General features: G+C 40.7%; 1 protein-coding gene across 3 annotated transcripts in view; it reads right to left on the bottom strand.

Moving 5' to 3' along the window:
• Positions 1-9478: 9478 nt before the first annotated feature.
• Positions 9479-19865, bottom strand: part of MIER1 (MIER1 transcriptional regulator) — a 57870-nt gene continuing 47483 nt past the window's right edge. For all 3 annotated transcript variants that reach the window (XM_030571778.1, XM_030571777.1, XM_030571776.1), the window contains 3 exons: positions 17901-18028; positions 16915-17054; positions 9479-12796 (listed from right to left, as the gene is read on the bottom strand). In XM_030571778.1, the coding sequence (XP_030427638.1) occupies positions 12471-12796; positions 16915-17054; positions 17901-18028 (594 nt within the window). In that variant the 3' untranslated portion in view covers positions 9479-12470. The remainder of the gene's footprint in view (positions 12797-16914; positions 17055-17900; positions 18029-19865) is intronic.

Consider the following 19865-nt stretch of genomic DNA (forward strand, 5'->3'; position numbering starts at 1 on the left):
TCTGTACACTCTTCCCCCATCATAAATGTTGCTCATCATTCTTCACAATGAGTTGTTAGCTGGCACAGGCTAGTTGAACTAGTTGATTGTATTGTAAAATTGAAAAGATTCATCCTGGATCTTTGTATGTCTGGGAATCTGCAATGTAAGAGCCTTAATTATGATCAAATCTGGAGAAGCTGCTTCTGCAGAGTAACATTGTCAGCTATACACAGTATGCAAAAGGATGTAAGACACTTCCGTTTCTTCCACTTTCTTGGGAGTCTTGTTTATGGTTGTTACTGGATCATGTACTTCTAATTATAAATTATTTTCCTTTTAAACATGTAGATTTTAAATTTGGTAGAATGAAATTGTACCTGTGTCATGGTACAATTCCCCACTCTGAACCTTAGCGTCCAAAAGATGGGGTACCAGCATGAATTCCTCCAAGCTCAATTACCAGCTTAGTACTTGTAGCGCTGCCACCAACCAGGAATTCCAGTGCCTGGTACACTCTAGTCCCCCCAAAACCTTGCCTGGGGACCCCCAAGACCCAGTTCCTCTGGATCTTAACACAAGGAAAGTAAACCCTTTCCCTCACCATTGCCTCTCCCAGGCTTCCCCTCCCTGGGTTACCCTGGAAGATCACTGTGATTCAAACTCCTTGAATCTTAAAACAGAGAGGAAAATTCACCTTCCCCTCTTCTTCTCTCTCCCCCTCCCAGACTCTCCCTGAGAGAGAGAGAGAAAGTAATCCTAACACAGAGAGAAATTAACCTTTCTCTCCCCCTTCCCTCCTTTCTCCCCACCAATTCCCTGGTGAATCCAGACCCAGTCCCCTGGGGTCTCACCAGAATAAAAAAACAATCAGGTTCTTAAACAAGAAAAGCTTTTAATTAAAGAAAGAAAAAAAACAGTAAAAATTATCTTTGTAAATTTAAGATGGGTCTTTCAGCTATAGACCCTGGGAATACCCACCCAGCCTAAGTATACAAGTACAACTTTGAACTCCTCGCAGCCAAATACAACTTTGAACTCCTTCCAGCCAAATACACATTTGCAAATAAAGAAAACAAACATAAGCCTAACTCGCCGTATCACCTTGTACTTACTATTTCGAATCTATAAGAACCTGTATCAGGGAGATTGGAGAGAAACCTGGTTGCACGTCTGGTCACTCTCAGAACCCAGAGAGAACAACAACCAAAATCTAACAGCACACACAAAAACTTCCCTCCCTCAAGATTTGAAAGTATCCTGTCCCCTGATTGGTCCTCTGGTCAGGTGACAGCCAGGCTCACTGATCTTTACAGGCAAAAGAGATATGAAGTACTTCTATTCTATTAACTCTTACTTATCTGTTTATGACAACCTGCTTGTGAGGGGGGAAATTAGATAACTATAAATCTAAATTAAACATCATGGAAGTGATTTTTTTTAAAACTTGAAAAAATATTCCAATATTTCAATTTCATACTTTCTTTATTCAGCTGATGGACCAGCTCAGAAATTACTTCTTCTAAAACCCTTTATATCTAACGACCATGGGAGAAATCCAAACTCCTCTCTGGCCCTTTTATGCTGAGTTATAGGGCCATAAAATCCCCAGTTCCAGTTGTTAGAGGAATCCTCCAGGGCAGGCATGGAGGAAGATAGTCATAAGGCTGCTTTTTGGGGACCCTTTCACAAGTCCTGGTATAGGCGGTATGCCAATGGTAGGTGTGGTGAATGTAGGGATTTGCCAGGCAGTGACACCAGGATCATAAAGATTGCTGCAGATGCTGTAGTCCGCGGGCAGCCCTGAGAGATTACTGTATTTTAGTCAAGCTTCCAGGGGTGTCTAAATTACACCAGGGGCCTGTCTAGTATAGGGAGGGAGCAAAGGTGGTTGATAGACACCATAGTGCCCCTTCTCCTTGGGCTGAGAATTCTGTGCTGCTGCTCTTAAAGGAGTTTTTTTTAGCCAAGACGACGACTTCTCATCAGAAGCTTAAAAACTGGAATATTTTCAAGTCACTTATTTGTCATCTGCTGTACAGAGGCATTTGGGTCAGGATGTTTGGTACTGAGAACTTTTACCATTCTTTTACTTTTAAATCTACTGGTTAGATTTATTGTCCTGTAAAATATTCTTAAAGCTTATTTTGCTTGTAAATGTGCACCTTTTAGTGCCAATGGCAAGACAGTATTATACACACTGGGAAGGTGAACAAAATTGATACAATAGTATATTTTCTATGCTGTTAATCTTACTATAAATATTTTTCTACATAGATTCTATTTACAAAGTGACCATTTTAGTGTTAAAAGGGTAACATTTTTCATTTGAATGTACTGCAGGCTTTATATCTGTAAGTCAGGTGACAGCAAAAGAATTTTATGTGCCTTTGTATTTTTGTACGGGCTTTAAATAAATACTTTTTTCTTGAAAGATTGTGACAATTTGTTTTATTCTAATTGATCTAGTATTTTTAAGGTTGCCAGTTGAGTTGCTGAAGTTCAGCATGAAGGAGAAGGTGTCATGCATATTAATACAGTGTGGGTCTCTGTGTCCTCTAGTGGCTGAACCACAGAAGAGATTGAGTTAGCTAAGCCTTATAGAATATCTGGGTTGGAAGGGACCGCAGGAGATCATCTAGTCCAAGGGTCTCAAACACGTGGCCTGCCCCGTTACTTCCTTTTGCCACCAAACTTCCCTCACCCCTGCCCCCCCCAAGTTATTTTATATGGCAGCTAAGCTCCCGACATGCTGCTCCCCAATGTTTGGGGCTGGGTGTCTCCCCTGGCCCTGCCTGCCGCCCCCACACACCTCCCCCCGAGTGTCCCCTGGGCTCACTTGCTGCCCCCTCACTGCCTGGAGCCTGCAGCTCCCACTGGCATCACCTACTGCTGCAGGGTCTTAGTGCCTCACTCACTAGGGCCAGGGCAGGTTGCCCTTCCGCTGAGCCTCTCCAATGCCCCAAATCCCTCAGCCCTCACCCCTGCACCCCCTCCTATCTCCAAACTCCATCCCAGAGCATGCACCCCAGACCCTCTTCCCCCATCCAAACTCCCTCCCAGAGCCTTAAGCAGGTGGGGGGCCAAGTTTGGGGGGCAGGTTCTGGGTACCACTACAATTTCTACAAACCTGCAAGAGGCAGAGCAGGAGTGGAGTGGCGGGCTTTACTGAGTGTATATATTTTATTAAAACCACTGCGGGGAGGAGGAGGAACAGGGCCTCATGGAAGGGATAGAGTGGGGGCAGGGCCAGCAGCAAGGTCAGAGTGTCAATGATGCAGCCCTCAGGCCAACACACTAGTCCTCATGGTCATTTGAGTTTGAGACCTCTGATCTAGTTCCACCCCCTACTCAAAGGAAGCCCGATTCCCCAGACAGATTTTTGCCCCAGATCCCTAAGTGGCCCCCTCAAAGATTGAACTCTTAACCCTGGGTTTAGGAGGCTGGTGCTCAAACCACTGAGCTATCCCTCCTCTCTACCAGTGGTTCCTAAACTTTAACAACCTGTGAACCCCTTTCACTAAAATGTCAAGTCTCGCGAACCCCCTCCTAAAAATGAATATCTCCAGAGATTTTCTCCTTTCCTGAGTATAAATTATAAAAGCGGTGATCTTGGAAATATAAAATTTGTTTTTGACATGCTTATTACACACTATTATTTATTATTAAAGTATTTTTATTACATTAAAAAAAGGCAACACTCTTCTAAGATCTCACTTTTGTAGCTTGTATCACTTTGAATAAGCCTGTTATAAGACAAGGAGTATCAGATGTGAAACAGCATGGACACCTCTACCTCGAAATAACGCTGTCCGTGGGAGCCAAAGAATCTTATCGCATTATAGGTGAAACTGTGTTATACTGAACTTGTTTTGATCCACTGGAATGCACAGCCCAGACCCGCCCCGCCCCAGAGCACTGCTTTACTGCATTCTATCCAAATCAGTGTTGTATTGGGTGGGGGTATATCGAGGTAGCAGTGTATTTAAGAAGCCAACTCAAAGAATTCCTCCTACACAAACATTCGGGTCTTGAGTAGTCCAGGCAAACAATGCACTTTTACAACATAGCTTAAACTAGTTCTTTATAATAATTTTAAAAACAATACTAGCTCCCTATTTAATTTTAAAAACAGCAGAAGATACCCACCTCCCTTTCCATTTCTTATAAGGAGTCTTGAAGGTTAAGTCCGCTCAGTGTGATAGATATGCTTGCATTGATCTGCTTAGCTCTGGAAGTCCAGCTCTGTCCACCATTAGAGAAATGTTTTCCTGAGAACCTCCTGTAACATTTGGCAACCCCCAGCGGTTCACAAACCCCTGTTTGGGAACCACTGCCTTACACACTAATGAGGGGAGGGATAGCTCAGTGGTTTGAGCCTGCTAAACTCAGCGCTGTGAGCTCAATCCTTGAGGGAACTATTTAGGAATCGGGCAAAAATCGGTCTGGGGATTGGTACTGCTTTGAGCAGGGGGTTGGACTAGATGACTTCCTGAGGTCCCTTCCAACCCTGATATTCTGTGATTCTATGACTTGATCCTCTAGCTCAAGCAGTAGATGCTAATACTTTTTAGTAGAGAGGTCCTGGGTTTAAATCTCAATTTATGAGGTTTCTGTAGGATTATATAGTGTCACGTAGTTTAGATTATAATGCTGTACTTTCCCCAGTGCTGCTGACATCCCAGTTCATGCTGTCTCACTACCAGAAGAGAACAGCAGAAGTTACTGATGGAGTGAAAAAGGCTCTGTCAGCTGTTCACTTACTACCACAGCCCAATAATCTTTGAGAGAAGACAAATCCCTAAATCCAGACAGCTGCTTACCAGAAGCAGTCACTTGCCTCAGCTATACTGAATGATTATTTAAGTTCTCTGCTTGTCTTCTAAAGTTCATACAATAGCTTTTATAGAATACTTTCAGTTACAAAGACAGTGTACTTCAAACACCTGTGTAGTGCAATGTGCACACAACAGATCTACAATGACAAGAAGCAAAGTTGACCTAATTCAACTGAAACAGCAGGTGGGAACTATATGGGGAGAATTTTATTACCTCACTGGAAGGGGGCCAGGACACTGAAGTTAACACCTCTACTCTTGCAAAATAATGTGGGAAAGCTAATGCTAAAGTGGTTACAATCACTATTTTTTCATCACATTTGAAAGACCACAGCATGGTGTCTCCCCACAGGGGTCACTAGTTCATTGCTTCAGAGAAGCTTCACTTAAGGAATTGCCAGAACTCCTGCAGCAGCCTCGTTTTCTTGGAGCCCTTTGCTATATGCCTGATCTTGCTTCACTTAGAGATCTGACATGATCAAAGCACCACTGGGACTCAGACCTTGGTTCTGTCCCACCTGTATCACTGACCTGCTCCATGAGGTAGGACAAGTCCCTTCACACTGTTGTGCCTCTATTTCCCATCTTGCACTTTGATTTAGAGTGTGAAATAGTTGCAGTAGGGTCTCTCTTAAAATGTGTTTGAACAGAGCTTAGCGCCATGAAGCCCTGTTCTTGGTGGGGGTCCCTAGTGCTACTCTAGTACAAATAATAAATATGCATGTCGATTTTTAAATATATATATATATTTAAACAACCTTGAGTCACTAAGGAGCCAGATGCTGGTGCTCAATCTCTATTCAGTGTCTGGGACATGCTGCTAATGTGGAAAACAGATGCTGGGAATTTTTGGGCAGTGGCTACTGGTAAATCAATAACTGCTGTGGTATATACTAAACAGTTTGGTCAACAAAACTGCACCCTGGAAGATTCCTCCCACTGATTTAAAACTCTTGCTCTGCCGACATAATAAAACCACCTCAATGAGCCACATAGGGCTTTTTGCAAACAAGGTAGTGTGATGCAGTGTCAGTATAGATGCTGCGCTTGCTTATGTCGTCCTAAGTGGCCTTCAGGAAGTGTCCCACAATTCTGACCATGACTACTCTGGCTAGCAGTTTTCCCTACAGCCAGGAACACAGGCATGACCTCCTCCCCCTTTGAAGCACTGAGAAATTTTGAAATGCCACTTCGTGTTTGCTCAGCCTGGAGAGTTCACAGCAGCACTGAAGACATGCACTTTTACAAGGAGCTGCACGCCATCCTCAGTTGCAACCTCACCTCCACTGCCAAGAGTCCCATGGATACTTCGGGAGGACTGGAGGCAGTAGCCAGTGGAGTCAGTCCCAAGGCCGAAGTAGTGGATAAGGAGATTGAGTTGGAGGAGGAGGTGGGACAGGCAACAGGGTCATCCAGTGGCGTGGGGATCCAGGACCTCTTTTTAACTCCCAAGAGGTCTAGCCAGTCCCAGTACTCTAGCTCTGGTGCACTGGAAGCAGGAGAGGGGAGCTCTGGTAAGTACTTATTTTGCTTTGATACTAGTACACCGTAACATAGATGTCCTTTATTTTGTTACATAGGACACACGGGAGAAGAGAGAGAAATTAACACTAGGTACTGTTTGCATCTGCTTCTCATTGCTGTGTAGCTACCTGGTGGGGGCCTTGCGGAAAAGTTGGTTAATACACACTGTGAATCTCCCAGGAATTATCCCTAGAGCTCTCTAGGAAATGTTCCTGCAGTTCCTCTGCTGAGGTTGCTTAGGAGAGCTGCTTTGTTTCTTCCCATTGTAGGAAACTTTGCTGCATCAATCAGCAATTACTTCTGCAGGAACCAAAGCAGTACACAGGCAAGCAGCATACAGAGCCAGTCGAAAGCCACACGCATGTGGGAGGTGCATCTTTCAGTACTGCAATAACAGCTTTCCCCACCTGTGGAAAATGGTCCTAGTATTCAGAATAGTGTCCCTAGGCACTTGTTGTGATCCCTTTCTGAAACCACCCAGACCCTTTGTCCCATCTTGCACCTTCCTCTGGGCCACACTCCCCGTGCTTAGTGCTCTGGCTGGGCTATGTGCTTGCCAAGGAAAAGTGAGGCGTATAACTTGTATGATTCAAGACTGAGTGCACTCACAGTACTGACACTGTATTGTGTCTTTTGCTTCTGCAGATGAGGGCCAGCTCCCGCACACCAGCGGAGCAACTCCAGGTCAGATAAGGAAGTGAACGAGGAGTAAGGAGACGTGTTCCAAGAAGTGCTGCAATTGTCTGATCATGCAGATATTGAACACAGTGTGGAGAGAGAGAAATTAAAAACTCAGAATGGACACTCAGGAAAGGAGACAGGCAGAACCGGGTAATAGAGGGGCAAGAGCAAATGATAAAGCTTATGGAGGACCAAAGAGAGATGCTCAGATTGTGCTGCAGTTGGAACAACAGGTTCTGTTTATAACACTCAGCAGAAGGCTGGAGAGCAGTGCAGGATCTATGCTTTCAGGCAGAGACAGCAGGTACATAGTTTAGAGGCAGTTGAAAATGCCACAAAATGTAGTCAGAAGCTTATGGAATGATGAGACTGAGAAAACTGCATCATGGGTCAGTGAGCCCACCCCTCAATGTATTGCAATCCATTCCCAGAACGCCTAGAAGCAGAGGGTGGTGATTTGCAGTGGGATAGCTACCCATGGTGCACTGCTCTGTCAGTGCTCGAGCACCCTGGACATGCTCCACTGACACAAGGAGTGTTGTGTGAATAGGCACAAGCAATGTAATTACAGTGGTTTATAATCAAGGATGTAACTTAAGTTGACTTAACTCTGTAGCGTAGACATGGCCTAAGATTTTTGCAATGTATGGTGTATACTTCTGTAACAGCCCAGCTGTAAATACAGTAATTAAGGAACTCTGCTAGTCAATACACAAACTACATTTAAAACTGGTGATCGACCTGAGGCTTATGTTTCTCTAAAGAACAAAACTGAGGCTATGTTTTAAAATGCTCTTTTTTCAGCCCAGCTCTTAAGGAAAACACATTCGTAGTGATTGAAATAATTTTGCTGGCATAGCTGATGGGTCAGCAGCACACCTTGTTAGCTGTACAGCAATTTGTGTGTATGGAAATAGGCACCAATGGCCCTAGCATTAACACAAGCCATCAAGTTTATGCCATTCAAATTACACTCATATTAATTTATTTTTCTAACCCCTCTGTACAGATCATAGTTGAAAGAACATGAATCAATTTCCATATTCCTTATTGAAATGGGATGGAAGTCTGGAGCCATGGGCTGAGGTCAGGCAAGCAGCTTGCAGTGAAACAGGCAGAGCATGTGATCAAAATTCCATTTTATATCCAAGACCCCATGTCAGAGCAGAGCACTTCCCTCACACTCCAGGCCTCCCTATCTCAATCCCCACTTCTTCTTCAACCTTCCCATACAGTCACTCACCATCTTTCCTGCTGATTTTCCTCAGGGAATATGGACCCCATAATCAGGGAGGGCACCCAATGCCTCTACACAGAGGCAGCAGTGGTTGGCAGGACTTCCCTAGCATGGCCATCTTGGTCCTCCAAAGCCATGGTCAGCAGCACTATGAGAACCCTTAATATTCAGATAACCAAGTGCAGACACACTGCTGCCCGGCGTTTCAAGGCAGGAGACAGACACTGGGCTCCTTGCATCTCAGGCCTCCCTCTCTGACCACGAGCTTCAAGAGTAGGCAGCCCTGTGTGGGGCTAGCTGGATTTTAGGAGGTTTGGTAGGCATGTTGTGGGGACTGAGGGAAGGTGAACAAGGGGCCTGTGAAAGGGGAACTGCAGTTGAGCTGATAGCCTAGGATGCAGGTGGGAAAAGCAGTTCCTCTGGGCTAAGGCATCTGTACTTGATACCTCCACCATGGAGGAAGGAGAATCTTAGTGGGGAGCCCTTAATATGCCAATGCCTTGGTGCAGAGACCCTGCTCACCCTGTGCTGCTGTATGGTAACCAGAGCTGGAGCAGCTCTCTGTAGAACCAAGGCCCCTCACCCCCAATCCCAGGTTCCCCGGACTCCTGTTCCTCCTCCGTCCCTCTGCACATCCCTCACTAAATCTCTCTCACCCCTCAAAGCCCCACCAACTTGTCTGCCCTCCCACATTTCTCTCAGAGCCCACCCCTCACAGCCCTGCTTGGCACTCTGTGGTCTCTGAAGGAACTAGTAAGTCAGGAAGGCAGAAGGCATTGGGAAAGAAGTAGCTGATGTAACTGCACAAGTTTGTTGGTTCACAGTGTAGCCCAATTAGATAATCACAAATTAGGGAAATAACCTAGTATGAGAGAAGTCTGGAGTTTCTGGTTACATAGCTAGAAAATGAGAGGGGAAAAAGGTAAAATTTGAGAAGGTACCTTTCTCAGCTGTTTCCTCTGCAACAATTAGGAAACACAAAGAAAATTCAGTTGTTCACAGAAGTGAGTCTAAAATTTGGAGACTAAACTCAATCAAACTGGAAAGTAGAGGGAATTTCACAATCACAATCTTTTTCACAATCTTCCCTATGGAAATGCTACCAACTCCCCTGTAAGACATGACTATACACTTGCATGTACTTCAGAAGCACAGCTATTCACTCAATTACAAGTTCTGGTCTGAATTTAAATACGTCAATAATTGTATACAAAGACAATCCATTTAAAAAAATATTTTAATAAGCTTTTCCAGAATTGCAGACACGGAATGGGGAAAGGACAAGGGAATTACTAATAGTGCAAAATTACTATGCGTGAAAAAAATGTATAAAAACTAATTTGTAAATTTTTTTTTTTTCAAAATATCGCTTTAAATCCTTTATAAAGCCCAACAAAAGTCTGTTCTGTTGAACTGAATTTTTGATTCAGGCTGCACTTTTAAAGCACTTCATGAACCAGGACACCTGATCCAGCTGGATACATCATGACAGTGCTTGAAAAATATACTAAGTGTTACACATAAGCTGCTGTCTTTTCAATGCAGTTTGGAAGCTGGTTGAAATACTCCTTGGTTCCAAACTGTGCTGAATGTTTCTAAAATGAATCAAAGTTACTATATTACTAGAATTTTAAATAGTACTAGTAGTGCAATGACTTATCAAATTATAGTGGCTGCATTTTGAAGAACATGAACCAAATATTGTATAAAACACAATGCAAATTATAATTAAATACTTCTTTAAGAATAGCTGAGCATTACATATTATATGATTATGGAATGTCAGATCTCTTTAGGCATACCATAAAAAGATTAAAAACAAATCAACATTTCTGAAAATGTACACAGTGCCATATTTTACACATAAGCCTGAGACAATTTACTTATAAACTCCCCTATAAAATGTTTTTGCAAGTATTTCAACTTGCAAACAAAAATGCATACAAATAATACATTGAAAATAGGATTCTGATTAAAGATGTAAAGATTTTTAGAAGCACTGCACTACCTTCATTCTGAAACTTTCTAAATACCATCTTTGATATAAGACTTGATACTTTGGATTTCTGTTAAACCAAATTTTAAAATTGACAATTACTTCCTCCTAAAACAATCACTCCACAAGATTAATGCAGGCTATACATTAAACGCTCTCTTGATTATGTCTCTCTGTATAAACTGCTATCTAGTTTTAGTTAGATTAATGTCAAGGCCCTAATGTCGGCTGAACTCATTAAAGGGATCTCTTAGAACATCTGAGAAAAATGGGCTAATTTCACGCCCAGCCTAATTACGTCAGTGGAGTTACACCAGGTCTGAATTTGGCTCAGTGTATCTAACTGTGCCTCATGATCATTTGTGAAAAGCAAAAAAACTGGTGGGAGGGAGGAGTTGTGTTTTTGTAAGTCAATGTGATAATTAAATTAGTTTGAAATCACATGACCATAATTTTCAAAGTAAAGGTCTGAAGATGTATATAAAAACTTTTGAAGACCAGCAGACATAACCAAGTTTAAAAAAAAGGTAAAAGTATATTTGTAAAACCACAGAAGTAGAAGACAACAGTTTATAAATTAGACAATCAGGGCAATGTTTCTTCCGAGTTTCTTTACACTATTTTGTGTAGCTGTGGCTAAAAAGCACTAGTACTGTAAACTTTGTACTTCATAGACATAACCTCCCACCTCAACAAAATTTCAAACATTTACTGGGAAAGCTAGAAAGAACAGATTTAGCATCCCCCTACCTTGATACAGGTTTTTCTTTCTAGCACCATCTCTTAAAATAGATACCAACACTTACTACTGCCTCTTACATGTATATATGTTTACATACATGCTGTGCCAACTATGTACATAGATTCTGCTTCTGCACCTGAAGTAGTCAATAATATGAATCCCAATGGTTCACACAGATGCAAGATCAGGCCCACAGTAGCCAGCTGTGCCTTAAATTCCTAACTTACACAACCAGAATCACTTGACCCATTTCCTACCCCTTCTGTGGTCACTGAAATGCACAAGATTATTAAAAATCATCAATGAAAAATCTAATGCCTGAACTTGGCTAACCAAGTTTAAACATATTTAAGGATTTGGCTGAAATTAAGTTGTGTGTCTTACCTCAAAAATAAAATTTGAAAATGTATAATAAAAGCAAGAACATTTGTGCAATAAAAGCATCATGCTTAACTCCAAAATTCTCAAAATCACTATTTGTCCTTAGAAATTTGAGAAGTCAGATTCTCATAATTATGTGACTGCTTTAACCATCCAATTTTAACCTTTAACAATTTTAATGGTTTACAGTTTTCTGAGAAAAAACATGACTTGGTAATAACTACATAAACACTTAAATTTGTTTTTAGTGTTTTTTTTTTTTTAAGAAAAACTTTAGTAAAATAAAATGAAGCTGACAAGACTCAGAATATCTATTTTCTCATAAAAGTTTACCAATTGTACAAGTTAAGAAAATTATACAAGCTTTTGTTTTAAGAAAGGACAGCTCAATCAAGACATAAGTACTGTAAAAATCTTTCAAAGGCTACAAAGAAATCTGGAAAAATACAGAACGTATTTCTTTAGCCCAGATAAGAATATGGAAGACATCATTGATGTCAACAATTTTACATATACAAACCTGACTTGGTTTATTTTTTAAAAACTTCTATATATAAAAATAATCGTGCTCATAACTTTCAGGATTCATAGGAGTTCCTTAATTGTATACCGCTTCTCTTCAGCTAGACTGAAAATCTACACCAGCTTCTCCATTGTGTCTTGGAATTCTAAAATTTCACATTAACTACTGGTGACAATTTAAATTTGAATCAGCTCTCCTCTTTAAAAAATATAATTTGTACAGTAGAACTATAGCTACAAACAATTTGAAGAATATGTATAATAGAAATTTCCTTAATAAATTAAGCAGGAAATGTGTTTACCATATAAACAGGTTTATGGATTCATTTCTCAAACAACTTAAAATACCTAAATGTTGCCAGAACAGTAATAGCCCATAGGTCTGTGAAACAAAATCTTCCAGTTCTGCATTTCAGGTCTGAAAAAACACCAGAACTTCAGAGCCAACTAAAAGGTGTAAGAAAAATCTCAGATTGTTTCAAGGACTTTTACTTTGTAAGGTAACCCATCAACCCTGAAAATTTTAGGCACCCCAGAATCTACTCCAAGGAATAAAATCAGTTCACATATTCAATCATCCAAAGTCTCTAGTTCTTCAAACTTCCCATGTGATATTGCTTCTTGAAAATACTCTGAGGAACCTGGACTTTCTTTTCCATTGCTGTTGATTCTTCTCCTCTTTGAAGGTTTTTCATTTTTTTCTTCAAAATCATTTTCATTTCTTGCAGCTGAATAAGCAAGTTTAGGGTCAATGGAAAGGTTTTCAGTTTCATATCCATTTGTGTCCAGATCTGTGAGAGATGTTTTCTTACCACCTGTAGGTCCATTCACATGCAATCCTTCAATTTTTACTTCATCTTTACTGGATATCTCACCTGGTCCATTAGTGGATACACCTGCATTACAGAAGAAATATGAACTAGACATTTAAGCATTTTCTATCAATACAATAGATCCTTATAGATTCAAAGACTCTAGGACTGGAAGGGACATCGAGAGGTCATCGAGTCCAGTCCCCTGCCCTCATGGCAGGACCAAATACTGTCTAGACCATCCCAGATAGACATTTATCTAACCTACTCTTAAATATCTCCAGAGATGGAGATTCCACAACCTCCCTAGGCAATTTATTCCAGCGTTTAACCACCCTGACAGTTAGGAACTTTTTCCTAATGTCCAACTTAAATCTCTCTTGCTGCAGTTTAAGCCAATTGCTTCTTGTTCTATCATTAGAGGCTAAGGTGAACAAGTTTTCTCCCTCCTCTTGATGACACTCTTTTAAGATACCTGAAAACTGCTATCATGCCCCTCAGTCTTCTCTTTTCCAAACTAAATAAACCCAATTCTTTCAGCCTTCCTTCGTAGGTCACGTTCTCAAGACCTTTAATCATTCTTGTTGCTCTTCTCTGGACGCTCTCCAATTTCTCCACATTTTTCTTGAAATGTGGTGCCCAGAACTGGACACAATACTCCAGTTGAGGCCTAACCAGCGCAGAGTAGAGCGAAAGAATGACTTCTTGTGTCTTGCTCACAACACACCTGTTAATGCATCCCAGAATCACGTTTGCTTTTTTTGCAACAGCATCACACTGTTGACTCATATTTAGCTTGTGGTTCACTATAACTCCTAGATCCCTTTCTGCCGTACTCCTTCCTAGACAGTCTCTTCCCATTCCGTGTGTGTGAAACTGATTGTTCCTTCCTAAGTGGAGCACTTTGCATTTGTCTTTATTAAACTTCATCCGGTTTACCTCAGACCATTTCTGCAATTTGTCCAGATCATTTTGAATTATGACCCTGTCCTCCAAAGCAGTTGCAATCCCTCCCAGTTTGGTATTATCTGCAAACTTAATAAGTGTATTTTCTATGCCAACATCTAAGTCATTGATGAAGATATTGAACAGAGCTGGACCCAAAACAGACCCCTGCGGAACCCCACTTGTTATACCTTTCCAGCAGGACTGGGAACCATTAGCAACTCTCTGAGTACGGTTATCCAGCCAGTTATGCACCCACCTTATGGTAGCCCCATCTAAGCTGTATCTGCCTAGTTTATCAATAAGAATATCATGCGAGACCATATCAAATGCCTTACTAAAGTCTAGGTATACCACATCCACGGCTTCTCCCTTATTCACAAGACTCGTTATCCTATCAAAGAAAGCTATCAGATTAGTTTGACACGATTTGTTCTTTACAAATCCATGCTGGCTATTCCCTATCACCTTACCACCTTCCAAGTATTTGCAGATGATTTCCTTAATTACTTGCTCCATTATCTTCCCTGGCACAGAAGTTAAACTAACTGGTCTGTAGTTTCCTGGGTTGTTTTTATTTCCCTTTTTATAGATGCACTATATTTGCCCTTTTCCAGTCCTCTGGAATCTCTCCCATCTCCCATGATTTTCTAAAGATAATAGCTAGAGGCTCAGATACCTCCTCTATTAGCTCCTTGAGTATTCTAGGATGCATTTCATCAGGCCCTGGTGACTTGCAGGCATCTAACTTTTCTAAGTGATTTTTAACTTGTTCTTTTTTTATTTTTTCTTCTAAACCTACCCCCTTCCCATAAGCATTCACTATGTTAGACATTCCTTCAGACTTCTCAGTGAAGACCGAAACAAAGAAGTCATTAAGCATCTCTGCCATTTCCAAGTTTCCTGTTACTGTTTCTCCCTCCTCACTGAGCAGTGGGCCTACCCTGTACTTGGTCTTCCTCTTGCTTCTAATGTATTGATAAAAAGTCTTCTTGTTTCCCTTTATTCCCATAGCTAGTTTGAGCTCATTTTGTGCCTTTGCCTTTCTAATCTTGCCCCTGCATTTCTGTGTTGTTTGCCTATATTCATCCTTTGTAATCTGACCTAGTTTCCATTTTTTATATGACTCCTTTTTATTTTTTAGATCATGGAAGATCTCGTGGTTAAGCCAAGGTGGTCTTTTGCCACATTTTCAATCTTTCCTACCCAGCGGAATAGCTTGCTTTTGGGCCCTTAATAGTGTCCCTTTGAAAAACTGCCAACTCTCCTCAGTTGTTTTTCCCCTCAGTCTTGATTCCCATGGGACCTTACCTATCAGCTCTCTGAGCTTACCAAAATCCGCCTTCTTGAAATCCATTGTCTCTATTTTGCTGTACTCCCTTCTACCCTTCCTTCGAATTGCAAACTCTATGATTTCATGATGACTTTTACCCAATCCATGCTTAGGTCCATAAAACCAAAATGCCAATCTTTGATATAAGTATCTTCATCATGTGATATCTTGAATTTATTGCCATTCCAAGAGATCCATTCTTGAAGCTATGCTAAGCTGTAGCTCATATACAGACACAACAACATCCTACAGAATACAGCAGTACCACACAGTTTTGCTGGATAATCAAACTACAGCTTTTACAGTCAGTCAATCTAGTTAGGATACATATGTCTAAAGTACCACAGATTTCTCAGTCCTATTGTAAGAGTCATGCCTATATCAAACCGAGAGGCATTACTGAATAGTTTTCCTCCAGGGTGCAGCACTCATTCTAAAGTGCAGGGGAAATGTCTTAATCAAAACCCCCAAATTGTTACTTGATCTAAATAGTACAAGATTAAAGCAATAAAAAAAAACTGATCCACCATGAAGATAGTGTCAAGTTTCTGCGTCTAAGCTACAGGGACTGGAAGTTGAGGAGGGGTGGGGAAAAATACTCCTAGTCCTGCCTGGAGGTTAGACAGACTTTCAGGTCCATCTCACGTGCAATAAAGGAGCTGTTTCTTTTCCACAATCCTACTGTAATTTTCCTCTCTACACCTTAACATTACTTAGCAAGAGATGATTGATAGTTTGTTCTCTTTAACTTTCAAAGTTGCTTAATGCATTCTTTTTAATGCAGGCGCCAGACGAAAGACCATGGCGGCAGTGGAGCATCCGCTGAAATGCCGCTGTATTTCGGTGGCGATGCCTCTCGATGACATCGCTTGTCGGCGGCAAGCAGTGTCATCGGAGGCGTCAATGCTGAAATGCCACTGAAATTCGGTGGCATTTTGGCGGATGCTTGACCGCCAGCCAGGACGCAGGTGCATTTAGGGTTGGGGACCCCTGTTTTAAGGTATTAGATCATTTTAATCAAGGAGAAGCAATGACAAATGTTAAAATGTTCTAATTAAAATGCTCTTCTATGCTGAAGACTCCAACAAGAAACTGCAGAATTGGAATTAATTTGCAAACTGGACACCATTAAATTAGGCTTGAATAAAGACTGGGAGTGGATGGGTCATTATACAATGTAAAAACTATTTCCACATGCTAATTTTCCCCCTACTTTTACTCACACTTTCTTGTCAACTGTTCGAAATGGGCCATCCTGATTACTACAACAAACTTTTTTTTCTCTTGCTAATAGCCCACCTTAATTGATTATTCTCATTATAGTTGATATGGCAACACCCATTTTTTCATGTTCTCTGTATGTGTGTGTGTGTACATACATAATATATATAATAAATCTTCCTACTGTATTTTCCACTGCATGCATCCGATGAAGTGGGTTTTAGCCCACGAAAGCTTATGCTCAAATAAATTTGTTAGTCTCTAAGGTGCTACAAGTACTCCTCATTCTTTCTACTTCAGATGCGTCACCTGAAGCAAGCACCAGAGAAGCATTAACATGTCACATCCATTGACTTTAAAGTTAAGTAACTATTCAGTTAAGCACCTGTACAGATGCAGGTAGGACTGAATCTGAAAAGGCTAAAACACTTAAGAAGAAGAAAGTTAAACTTGCCAAACATTTTGTATTGAAATTTATGTGCAAATATGGTCTTTTAATTTTGTAATTTACCACTGATACCTGGGCCAAAACCCCTTGGAAATAAGGTATTTCAAGGGTTCTCTCTATGCTCATTAAAAAGAAAAATCCCTTTTATAACTTTTCAGCCCATTTCCAAGATTGCTATGATGTGGCAACTTTTTATAAGTTAGCAAGATGGGGCCAAAAAAAAAAAAGAAAATAAAAAAATCAGTGTTTACTTACCATTTTGATTACTGTTGCTAGTTGTGCTGTCCTCCCTCTCAGATTGGCTGGTGCTGCTGTTTGAGGTTGTAGGGGGAGGGGACGGAGCTCGACTGGAAGCAGCACTTTCACTTTCATCTAAAAGACGGTCCATGTAATCCCTAAAAATGAACACTACAGTCAGCACTGGCTTGGCTTTCTAGAAGTTTGTCGTCTGTGTAATATATTGTGTACACACACTTTTTTTATACCTGCTTCAAGTATTTAGATGGTACCTTACACAGTCAGTTAATGTTATAATCTCTTTATACTAATTTTGATCCTCCTGTTATTTGTCCATGAGAAATAAGGGGCCATGTATAACCTTGGCATGAAAGTTGTGTATACATGGAGTCCCCGAAATAGAATGTGATGGGAGGCTGGCATACTGGGGAGGGAATACTGAGGAATACGAGGAGCTCCTGGCTGTGTGCAAAATGTGCTCAACATACAGAAGTAACAAAAAGTGTGGCCATCTAGTCAAATACTGAAATTAGTTACCTGCAAACATTTAAATGTAAACAAACAGGCTTTGCCTGCATGCACACACTATTGTTTGTTCTCTGAATACTCAAGTGAACAGAGTTCATTGGCATGAATGTTTGCCAAAACAACAAATTTGAAGTAACTACTGCAGAATACTTGCATTGTGATTGTGATGGGTTTGCATAAAACATTCATCAATGAATGTAACTGTAGAAATTGTGATCTGTTCAGACAATGCACAACCAGAAAACAAGCTAAATTAAATTAATTGTTCAGTGTAAATGGTTAGCCTTAGTACTAACAGGTGTTCTATTTTAGCAATTACACTAAACGGAACTGATTGAATCTCTTCCATTTGGCCACTGTCCTGCTGGAAACAGAAATTATGGAGTAATCAAGTTCTTACTTTATTTTAGAAGAGAGCAATATTAAGAAAAGACTATATATCTGACATGTATGTAAGAAAAGATAGCACCGCTTACGTTACACCAGGATGGAGATTGTACTTCTTTTTCCCAAATCGGGTCTGCTGTGCAAAGAAGTCATACCGCTCTGATTTTTTCCACATGTAATAAAATGCTACACACTCACCAACTGATCTTGTTCGTACCTGTGAAAAAGGTGCCACACAAAACATTGAAAATCCAAATGTATTTTCTGCTAGAGACCATGAGATACATTATACTTTGAGAGATTCTGCATGCCGAGAACAGAGACTCAAAGCATACTATGAATGATTCCCTTAAGATTTTTCAGCTTTATATGATGACTGACAGGATAAAAGTATATAAAGTAATAAATGGTATAGAGAAGGTAGATGGAGAACATTTGTTCTCCTTGTCTCCGAACACAAGGACAAGGAGATGTTCAATGGAATTAAAAAGGTGAGAAATTCAAAACCAATGAAAACCTTTTCACACGATATGTAATTAAAAACCACGTAACTTACTGACACAAGAACTTGTTGCAGCCAAGAAATTAACATGGAATTGGACATTGATACGTAGATCAAAAATACCCAGCATTGTGATAATTCATGACAAAAGTTTTGGAAAGGATATTTAAACCACGTGTTTCAGGGTTTAAGCCCATTTTTAACTATTAGACATTAGGATGAGAGCATTAGGATGGGGGTGTGGAAAGCTGATTATCTCACATCTGCCAATAGGAGGGATTTTACACTTTCCTTGGCAGTATCTGGTCCTGGCCACTCTCAGACAGGATACTGAATCAAACCAGAGGTCCATTTAGCCCAGTATGGCAATTCTTATATAGCTGTGATATACCTTTTTTTAGCATAAGTCAGAAATATTCTGGAAGTTGCTTTTCCAGATAAAGCTAAATGCCAAATCCTGATTTTGATCAATTAAAAAGGAGTAAGTTAAACAAGGAAGGCAGGCTTTCCAAGCACATGCCTTTGTATTCAAACATTAATTCACAATGGCAGAAAAATTCTGTGCATGTCCATAGCCACACATTTCAATGACTAGTTTAGCTCAAAAAAACACAAGGGGCATGGGTTCAGGTGGAAATGGACACACCCACGAGCAAAATCATGGCATACTACCAGTCATGCAACTATCATGCAAATACAGCCTAAGTATCTAGGTGGGAAACAAATATTTAATAATGGGCTCTTCAATCTACCAGAGATAGGTATAACATGATTCAATGGCTGGAAGCGGAAGCTAAACGAACTCAGACCAGAAATAAGGTGTACATTTTTGACAGTGAGGGTAATTAACCGTTGGAACAATTTACCAAAGGTTGTGGCGGATTCTCCATCATTAACAATTTTTATATCAAGATCGGATGTTTTTCTAAAAGATATACCTCTAGGAACTATTTTGGGGAAGTTCCATGGCCTGTGATAATACAGGAAGTCAGATTAGATGACTAAAATGGTCCCTTCTGGCCTTGGCATCTATTTCAAATAGCAGAGTACTTTATCACAGCACTGAGCTGGAGTAAGTCCAGTGGTGACAGGAGGTGAGTGCTGCAGGAAGAGCACTCAAGTGACCAGGGGAAGCATCGGGAGCATGCTAACACAGAGGATGCCTCAAGCCTTAACGCTATTAAGTGGAATGATTTGTGAAGCAGGTTTCATGCCCGTAGGTATGGCGGAGGGAACAACTTTTAGGAACCTGGAGCAGATGATGTAATATGTCAAATGTTCATTTGACTTCACATTTTACACCAGCTGAGGATCTGCCCTAGAGACTGCAGGTGGGGTGGGCAAAAACTTACAATGGAAAACTATAGAAAGCAGATTCTAAAGCTCCCCTTTTATGGGTTTTACATATGTTCTGACACCCCTCTGGACAAAAAGCAAAACCACCATTGTGCCAGTATTCCTGCAGATTGCAATATGAATTTTTGTTGCTTACTAGAGGGAGACTCCACCTATATTTTATTTCCCAGTGGGTTCTGTAAAAAAGCTTTCATTA

The sequence above is a fragment of the Gopherus evgoodei genome, chromosome 8 (genome assembly GCF_007399415.2).
Source record: "Gopherus evgoodei ecotype Sinaloan lineage chromosome 8, rGopEvg1_v1.p, whole genome shotgun sequence".
NCBI lineage: Eukaryota > Metazoa > Chordata > Testudines > Testudinidae > Gopherus > Gopherus evgoodei.